At 42.8% G+C, this 9,859-nt stretch overlaps 2 protein-coding genes across 2 annotated transcripts; both read left to right on the top strand.

The window, feature by feature from the left end:
* Positions 1-3,067, top strand: LOC134637342 (type-2 angiotensin II receptor-like). The gene is made up of 2 exons (XM_063487751.1): positions 1-173; positions 658-3,067. Exon 2 carries the CDS (start codon positions 721-723, stop codon positions 2,056-2,058), a length of 1,338 nt encoding a protein of 445 aa, XP_063343821.1. The 5' UTR covers positions 1-173; positions 658-720; the 3' UTR covers positions 2,059-3,067.
* A 3,316-nt stretch (positions 3,068-6,383) lies between these two features.
* On the top strand, positions 6,384-9,509 carry sh2d1ab (SH2 domain containing 1A duplicate b). Its single transcript, XM_063487741.1, has 3 exons — positions 6,384-6,800; positions 7,103-7,166; positions 8,888-9,509. The coding sequence occupies exons 1-3, from the start codon at positions 6,664-6,666 to the stop codon at positions 9,149-9,151; spliced, it is 465 nt and encodes a 154-aa protein (XP_063343811.1). The 5' UTR covers positions 6,384-6,663; the 3' UTR covers positions 9,152-9,509.
* The last annotated feature ends 350 nt before the right edge of the window (positions 9,510-9,859 follow it).

The following is a 9,859-nucleotide window of genomic DNA, read 5'->3' as shown; positions in this document are numbered from 1 at the left end:
TTCTCCACACACACACAGGCGGTCCAACTCATGAACATGATACAGTCCGGGGTCTTCAGCTGTGCAGATTTCTTTTAAAGGGGTCGAGGAGAAATTGTCAAGACATGGATTTTAGCCAAAAGAAGCTTTGAAAAAGAGCTAGACTGTTTGGACTGGACGCTCAATTACATCAGGTAAAGAAATCATAAATGGCTTTTCTAGTCTAAGAGCGAGAGTTTTCTATCTGTTTTCTATCACAACGTCAACCGTCAGAATCATTTTTTATTGGAATCAGCGTAGTCGATGAGATAATTTTCCATGTACGAATGATTGCTTTGAATTTGATTTATTTATGCAGTTAGTAGTGCTTTCACTTTCACAAGATCAGTTTTTATTCTTTTTAACACTTTTAAAACTTTTTCAAATGAATTCATGATTGTTTCAAAAATGTAAACTTTAATTGAAGAAAGATGTTTTTTTACAGTATTCCAATAATATTGGATTACAGCCACTGGATTACAGTGTATGAAGTATGGCGTAATGTATTTTTGCTTTGATTAGATATCAAGTAAGACACCTAATAAAGGCTCGCACCAAATAAAGATGCCTGTGTGGAGAAACTTTGTCCATAAAAGGCAGCCGAATTTTAAATACGCTCTTGTTTTGCATTATTTCCAGCTGACCTTGGAAAACTCAAAGGAGGGAAGTTAAACTGTGTGAGGCAACGGTACATCCAGTTCCATGATGGCAATCCCAAATGACCTCTCCCTTTTCAACTCCACCTCTTCCCTCTATTCGACGACGGAGCTTTTTGTGAACACCTCCCCGACTCCCTCTGCTCCGCTCTGCTCGGACTGGCCTCCTGTGCCCATGACCACAGTCATCCCCACCGTCTACAGTGTGATCTGTGTGCTGGGAACCATAGCCAACACCTTGGCAGTGTGTGTCCTGGCACATGGTAGTGCCTCAAGGAGAACAGTAGCTAACACCTTCATGCTGAACCTCTGCGTGTCCGACCTGCTGTTCCTGTTGTCGCTCCCGCTGTGGGCCGTCTACTACTCCCAGGGCTACAACTGGCCCTTCGGCCGAGTAGCCTGCAAAATCTGCGGCGCTCTCCTCAACCTCAACCTCTATGCGTCTATCTTCTTTATCACATGCATGAGTATAGACCGCTACCTGGCCATCGTTCATCCTCTCCGTTCCCAAAGTGCACGAGACGCCAAGCGCGCCCGGTTCACCTGCATCCTTGTGTGGGTTCTGGCATGTGCTTGCTCAGGCCCTACCTTAGCTCTGAGGGAGACCTACTACCTGGATGCGCTTGGTGTGGAGGCCTGTGCAATTTTATATCCTGATCATACCTGGTATCGGACCCTGGCCTGGATAAAGATCGTTCTGGCCTTTCTTCTACCACTCTTTGTCATCTCTTGTTGCTACTGTGCTATTGGTAGACATTTGTTGGTTGATACGGGGTTGGTAAGAATGCAGAGTCTGTCTCACCCACACAGCATGTCATCCTTTAAATCGCTGCAGTCCCACGAGGGCTATAGTAAACCGGAGAGACCCCCCACCCCTTCTGTGAGTCCCAGCTCAAGTGGGGCCAGACCCCTGGAGGGTAGGGGGCTTGAAAGGGTATTGTGGACAGTAGCTGCAGTGGTTCTGGCATTTTTCCTCTGCTGGTTCCCCTTCCACTGCGTAACCTTTTTGGCTGTGCTCCATAGTGAAGGCTGGTTGGACAGCTGCTGGGTAAGCTGGAGCATCCAAAACCTCACCCCTCTCACACTCTGCCTGGGTTTCTCCAACTCGGCCATCAACCCTGTGCTCTACTGCTTCATCGGGAACCATTTCCGTGGCCGTCTAGGAGGCTTATGCAAGGGCCTGTGTGCTTGTTTAAAGGCCCGAGGGGAAGAACACAGCCAGAAGAGGGGCTCCTTCAGCACCAGGCTGAGCTCCTTCTCTCGAAAACTCAGTGACCTCAAAGACTTGGCGACTGTGGAGCCCTCTGGCTCTGCGTACCTGCCCCAACTCCCAGCCCTGACTCCAGCGAGGAGACTTTCTCATCCCCTCAGTGATAACTGCTGAACACCAATGAGCTTGGCTGTGTGAGACAGCGCTGTTACTAAAACTAAGTCAAATTCTAGCAGAGGTCATTTCTGCTTTACAAAAAATAACTGTAGATAAAACATTTTTTCCACACTTGATTTGGACAGTGATCAAGCATCTCTTGTGAGTCACTCACACGATGTCATTTCTGGCTACAGCAGGAATCATTTTGGAAAAACAACATTGTCAAAACTTAATGTACAGTACCTGATAAGAACCGAACAGCTGACAGACACAGTTTGTGCCTAGCAACTGAACAGAGTGCCACAATTAGCAGCTAATGAAGAAGATATTCCCCCAGGAGTTGCTAGAAACTACAAACAAAGCTAAAACATAACACATACTGCATATGAATTCACCATCTGGATATAAACACAAATCTAAACAAATGATCATATCTCTGTCCATAGCTGCTGTATATAAAGATGATTTATTCACAGCTTGTTTTATAGCCTCACAGATTTAAAAAAAATCTGTTAGCTATAAGCAGTGCAAGCTACATCTATGCTAATTTAAGATTTTTAAGCATTGCTTTAGTTTTTATGTTCCTCTAGCCCAAATTACTATGAAGTATAAGAAACTACATTGTGTTCCTGTGTTGCTATGTTGGGTAATCAGACCACATTATTTAAAAAGTCTAGTTGATAATTTAGCGTTAGCCTAGGCTAGCTCTAGACATCTCACTAGCTAGCATTAATTTAATAGTATGCTTTTAAGTGTGGTTTGTTCTTATACAAATGTTATATCCTATATTTTTCTAAAAGGAAATATCTCATTGTATAATAATACTTTATATGCTTAAGCAAATGTAGTGAGTTAATAATTGCTCTCAAATTGTTTTCGTAGAGCATAACAAGCTAAAAAGAAATACATCAATTTCACAAAAGGGTCTACTTTTCCTCTTTTTTGTGGGACCAAAGTATCATATGTGTACTTGACATTTATCTGTATGTATTCTGTAAAGACTTGGGAAAAGAAATAAAGCAAAAACCACTTTCCATATGCCACTTCCTTTGCTTGATACAGTTCTCCAAAATGACTATGTCTTCCGTTTTGTGAAACCCGATCAATTTACTAGAGATTTCAAATGTTCCTTTCCCCCGTCTTACCCTCTAACAGCTGTGACTCCGAGCTTTCCCCACCTGGGAATATGAGAGCTGAGATTACTGTCAGCCTGGCAGATGGACATCCAGTCTCCCCTTCCAGAAAGCCTCACACGAATTCCGCACATATCAAGGCCAGATATCATAATCTCATACTAATATCTTTATGATGCATTCCAGTCCAGCCGCTTGTGTTGGTTGAGGGAGCCTGCAGCTGATCAATGATATATCTCTGCCTGCTATTTGTGTCCAGTATAGATTTGCTGCATTCTGCATTGACCCTGGGCTGTCTCTCTGTGAGCTGAGAGCCAATACAACATGGTGTAATTTTGTTCCGGACTGGTGGTTGCAAGGAATTTTTACAAGCAGGAAAGCTAAATTAATAATAACTGAAAGGCTTTATTATGAATAAATGGTAAACTCTTCTTTTCTACCTTGAATGTTTTTTGTTTTGGGGTAGGGGTGGGGGGCTGCTGATAATTAAGTGAGGAAAACTTCTTCGGTCTACTTGAAATAGATGAATATTTCCCGCTTTTTGCCACTGGGTGGCGCTAAAATGCTGCAGAATCATTGAAAGAGATGCCATTGGCTGCTTACCCAGTCAAAGGCCCAAAGTCCCACTGCTCATGATCTTTCTGAGCCGAGGGAAAAATGGCTGTGACACAGACTGATGACTCATGTAGGCTACACTTCTGAATGTATAAAAACAGACACCCGCGACAAAAGCCGCATTAAAGAGAGCCACCCGCTTGGAGAATACGCTGAATGCCAGAGTCACATGGGTAACCTTTCTGAAGGGGTTTTTTCTTACAGAAGCTTTTTAGTGATGTGAAGGACACCATGCGGTCAAGAACAGCATTCAGTCCTGCAAATAAAAAAGCCTACATCTGAACATGACAGATGAGCTCAGAGTACCAGACGCCGTGCTATCAGCAAATTGACGTTTCCTGTGGTAATGTCACCGCAGTAAACATTGAATATTTTAATCACCAGACTCTTAATTTGACACGACAGAACTTTCCTACTGATGGGACAGATTGCTGGATGAGCTTGTTGTACGCGCAGCTTCATTAGCTGATTCCTCGCTCTTCTACAGAGCAGGTGGGAGTGTCTTTTAACACACGTTTAAGCAGAAGACAAACTAAGAGATATGTGGCTGAGGAGATGTGTGGCCATGTGATGAGAAAATGCATGCTGAGAAATACCGAGAAGCACATTGCTTCGGGTTTTTTTCTCCCTTCCTTTATCTGCTTTAAAATGTCTTCCTCTGACATATCAGTTTAATTCAGCTGAACACCCAAGTGCAAATTAGACTTTTCTTTCTTTTCTTGTCTCCTCTTTATGTGTTCCATTACAAGTTAAAGTAGAGAAATAATAAGAATTGCTGAGATTTTTTTTTTTTTGCCACGCATCAAAGGGAGGTAGGCCAGTGGTAGGAAAATAGGACGAATCTGCCCCTTTATTAAAACTGTCAACGCCGAAATGAGCTGAAGTTTTAACACATCATGCCACATAAACTTGTAGGTGGAAGGCTTGTTGGAAAAAAAGTCACGGCAAATTTAATCTTGAAATATTGTCATTTGAATCTTGAGCACGCTGAGGTGGCAGTTAAAAAGAAATATTATGAGGAGGCTCCTGTCCTGGTATCAGGAAACTTGGATATGCATTTAAACACATTTCTAAAACAAACTACTGAAAATAAGTGAGAATAGCTGCAGTGCACTGCTGTGAGCTGTATGTAGTTATTATTTTGAACTACTTTATAGTTCCACTATTTGCAGTAATACAGTCACTGGCCTCTTTGTTAGGTATCCTTTGCTAGTACCACGTCGGACCACTTTTTCCTTTAAAACTGCCTTAATTCAACGAGGTGCTGGAAACATTTCTCAGAGATTTTGGTCCATATTGGCTTGACATCACAGTTACTGGAGATTTACCGCTGTGACGCAGATCTGAGCTCACTGTCATAATCAAGAAACCTTTAATCTTTGTGAGATGTTATCCTGCTTGGGTGCACTGTGGTCACAAACGGATGGACATGGTCAGCAACAACACTGAAGTCGGCTGGGGTGTTGAAATGATGCTCAGGTGGTACTGAGGGGGCCAAATTGTGCCAAAGAAAATACTTCCCACACCATTACACCACCAGCAGCCTACACCACTGATACAAGGCAGGATGGAGTCTCTGCGTCATGTTGTTTATGCCAAACTCTCGCCCTACTGTCTGAATGCTGCAGCAGAAATAGAGACTCATCAGATAAGGTAATGGTCGCTGTGGTCTTCTGCTGTGGTAGCCCATCTTAGAACAGCAGAAACACTCAGATCAGCCTCTGACACCAACAATCACCCCACATGCAAAGTCATTTAAATCAACTTTCTTTGCCGTTTTGAAGTGTTAAAATTTTAGAGGTTGTCTTGACATATTCTTCATGCTTAAAATCCCTAAATGAGCAGGTGTACTTAATAAAGGGGCTGGTGAGTGTGTACACAGTGTAACTAGGCATCAGTTATGTTGGCAAATTTATCTGACATTCCAACAAATTTCACAATTACACTAAAAACAGAAAAGATTTGAGAAATTAAAATAGTTGTTTCCATTTTTAATAAATCGTTTAAATGTGTAAAAACAAGCTTGAAACTTTTTAAACAGCTGTGTTATTTTCATTTGTTAAATCAATTTTGTTGCGTATTATTTATTGCATTTATTATTTTTCAAAATGTTTTTAAAAACTTAATTAGGAATTTTAAATCATCCTGATATATTCTACATGGTTTTTTTTAACAAGCATGTATAATTAAGGATCTGAGCACATCTTCCATGACTGCACTGCCTACATATTGTACCACACAATTCATAGAAGTTGTTTCAGAACCATAGAGTCTGAGCAAACTTCTGCTGACAAGAAACCAAAGTGAGGCTGGAAACAGTGCACGTTAGTGCATCATCACAGCATACGTTTTTCCTATGTGAAAAAGGGCGAGATTGCTTCACTTTATCCCTCTGTTGTGCTTTCTTCTGTTGTGGAAATGTTCCGTTAGAATCTTTTATGTTATTTCCTGTCAAAAAAGAAAGAAAAAATAGAATCATTTCCTGAGAGATAGACAAACCCACACTTTACTTGTGCGTGTGTGTGCGTGCTCACATGTGTGCGTGGTATAAAGAAAGAGGAAGACTGTAAGAGCCAAACCAGAAAGGTTAGAGGTTAGTGAGAGAGCTGCTATCACTGTAGGTAAACAAGTGTAGAGAAATCAGAGAGCTCGTACGCCAAAGCTCAGGCTCCCTGAGCAGATATTTGAACCGGTGAGAAGCGGGGATCGAAGGAGAGGCTAGACAGCTTGCCTTACCTGTGCTCCCAGTCCAGAGCATATGCAGCAAAGGCAAGAAAAAGCTTTCCTGTAGTAAAGAGGGGAAAAAAAGGTAAAGTGGGGAAAGAGACACTTTGGGAGCAGAAGAAAAAGAGCATCTGGGGGAATAACTGTGATGGAAAACCTGCCCGTCTATCACGGACCCATCGGCAAGGACGAGGGAGAAAGGCGGCTGGGCCAGGACGGCCGAGACGGGTGCTATCTAGTCCGCAACAGTGACACCGTGGAGGGTGTCTACTGCCTGTGTGTGCTGTGAGTACAATCAAAGAAAAAAGTGCAACATCTGCTTTTGTTCTACTTCTCTAGGCTGAGACCTCATAATCACATCAACACATACATAATCCTATTTTGTGCTGTTATAGAGATTATCGATCCCCTCACGTTTAGAGAGAAATGCAAGCGCAAAGGCAATATGGCAACCGGCTGAGTAATAAGTAACTGTGGTCTCTTAATAAGCATCAAACAAAGATCCCCAAAAGGAGAAGTGATAGTGACAGTAAGAAGAAACACTGAAATACAAACCCATGTTTCTGTTTGTGTGTGTTTGTATGCAGATCCCAAGGATACGTCTACACATATAGAATCCACAGAGATGATGCAGGCTCATGGGCGGCAGAGGTAAGACATTTTACTATTAATATTTCTTTTTTCATCCTGCGTCTCGCTCTTTAGTCTGTGCTGTGCCTCTTTTCACTCCCTTCCCTCCCCAGAAAAGTTTGCAGAAGCAGCTGCACACATCTGCCTCGCTTATTGGTTTAGAAGTAGTTTTGGTGCTGGCTGTAATTCAACAAGCTGTGGAGGCACAAACATGTGTTTTGTTTTTTTGAGGAGTGACAGCACTGAGAAATGGGTACGCTTCTGCTTTAGCAATAACACCCAGTGAGATCCATCTCCCACCCACCCCCACCTCAAATTGTGAAGATGCCACAGCATCAGCATATACTCCAGAGACGGGTGTGTGTGTGTGTGTGCAGAATTGCATTTGACAGCATTTCTGATGGGATGTGTAATTGAGCACCGAGGGCTGGCGAACACCCCGGGATTGGGAATGTATAGAGACATCTGAAGGCCGCGTCTATCTCCGACGACTGAGCGCGACGCTCTCGTAGCGACATTTTAACCTCGCTCATTCTCACTGACGGCGTCAGGCGAGCAGATGGGCATGGATTGAAGGATTGAAGGAGAGCGGTGTGCGTGTGTGTGCATGTTTGGGTTTCGGTGGGGAGGCTTGAATTACAAGAATTTCTCTACAAGCTCGATAACAGTTTCCATTATTCATGCGCAATATCAATCACTCTAATGAAATATTCTCGGGAGCAGAGGTAACACTTGTGGCCGGAGACAGGAAACATCCAAAGTGCTGTGCTGGGCGGGAGAGCTCCCCACATTTGATTAAATGATGTTTTTTTCTTAAAAAAAAACATATCCAAAGAAAACCGTTTTCACCGTTGTACTTATTTATTTATTTATTTGCAGTTTGATTGATGGGGCCGAATGAAAACACATAATGTATTTTTTTTTAAAGGCCTTACTTGACAAAATTATAGCGCTGTAGTGGTTTAGGAATATTAAACGCCGGAGTGACAGCTGTGGGCAAACAAACAAGTGCAGGGAGGGGGTGGAAAGAAAAGAAAAAGAGAAAGATGAGAGTGTTTTCAATTAGAAATAATGCAAAGCTCCCTGTGAGAGAGAAAAATGACTTTACTAAGCTATCATCATTTCTTTAAAAGATATTTGTGTGTGTTTTCTAAGTTTTATTTCAGTGCTACTCTGTTACAAATAAGGCTCTTGAGATAACTGGACTGTTAAAGCATCTTTTGGTGCATTAATCCTAAAATAATGCTTTTTATTGACTAAAAAAAACTATCTAAAATACCCACAGGAGAGGATGTTTTCATAGGTAATTGCATCCCGTATATTCCCAGTGTAGCTTTTAAACTCCTTGAGTAGATCATCAGTATGTTTCCCTCCCTTCCACAGCACTTTTTTTTTTTTTTTTTTTTTTTTACAGCTCTTATATATATTTTATTTCTTCCGCCTCGTCTTATTTATTCATCTGTCCTTTTACTTTGGATTACTGAATCCAGATATGCAAAAAATGCATAATTGACACCATCCCCAGTCCATCCCCGCGACGCACTTGTATTACTGCCTCCACTGGCAGCGTATCTGATGTCTTTTTATAAGGTAAAATCTGTGAGAGCTCATTTCAAGGCGGCTCTGTCCCGTCCTCTTCATCCCCCCACTGGGGTTTTGATGTGGAGATGGGGAAACGCTCTGAATTCTCCTCTGCACTTCTTCTACTTCTTTTTTCACTCTCTCTCTCTCTCATGTTTCAGACCACTCCTGGTGTGCAGAAACGATATTTCCGGCAAATCAAGAATTTGATAGCAGCTTTCCAGAAGCCTGGACAAGGAATTGCCATGCCTCTGCTCTACCCTGTCACCGCTCAGAGACGGGCGCAAACACACACAGAGGAGCCCGGTAATAGCCTGTCGACGACGGAGAGCAGCCCGAACCCTTACTTCCAGCAGCGGATGCCACATGCTGCACAGGGACAGAAAAACAGGAACAAGAAGGAGGTGCGACAAGCTTTTGGTTAGGGGCGAACCCTAAGCTGCACCACTGACCTCATTTCTAAGCAGAAATACTGCCAGGGCACCATTCCTGCTGTTTGCGTTTTTTGCATAATGTGCATCAAGTAAATGTCATTTCCCCCCCCCCCCATTTGCTACATTGAGCTCATTTAGGCTCCAGCAGTGACTCAGATCTCAGCCTCCTTCTACTTTTTTTTTTGCATATGCAGCACAGAAAGTGCACCCCTCCCTCCCCTCTCTCCTCCCCTCTTAACTTTCTGGGATGTAAAAGATTCAGCTGCAGAATCATTAATATCCATTACCGCATACATAAGCTGACAACAAATATTGTGCTCTGTTTTCTTAATGCAATAGAGTTGTGTGAGCGGCAAAGAAAATAAATGATATTGGCTGAAATAAACTCTTTTAAATAAGGTCATGCACACACAGCCGTACACACCCGAGCCTGCGTTTGACATAATGCTGAGGGGGAAGGGAGGGGGGGAGAGAAAAAAATTCAATTTGACATATTGGAGTGCTGATTTCCACAGAGAGAATGCTGACTACTGGTGTGTGTGCGTGCGTGTGTGTGGGTCCATCATTCACTCGCCTGATTGGCATTACATGATGAAAAAAAAAATGAGAGAGAAAGAGGAGCTGAAAGAGGAGAGCATCCATTCAGCGCAGACAATTCTTCAGTGCAGCGGTCTCCTAGCAACCGGACCCTCCATCTTT

Source organism: Pelmatolapia mariae, linkage group LG2 (genome assembly GCF_036321145.2).
Source record: "Pelmatolapia mariae isolate MD_Pm_ZW linkage group LG2, Pm_UMD_F_2, whole genome shotgun sequence".
Classification (NCBI taxonomy): domain Eukaryota; kingdom Metazoa; phylum Chordata; class Actinopteri; order Cichliformes; family Cichlidae; genus Pelmatolapia; species Pelmatolapia mariae.
This window is presented reverse-complemented; position numbering and strand designations above follow the sequence as displayed.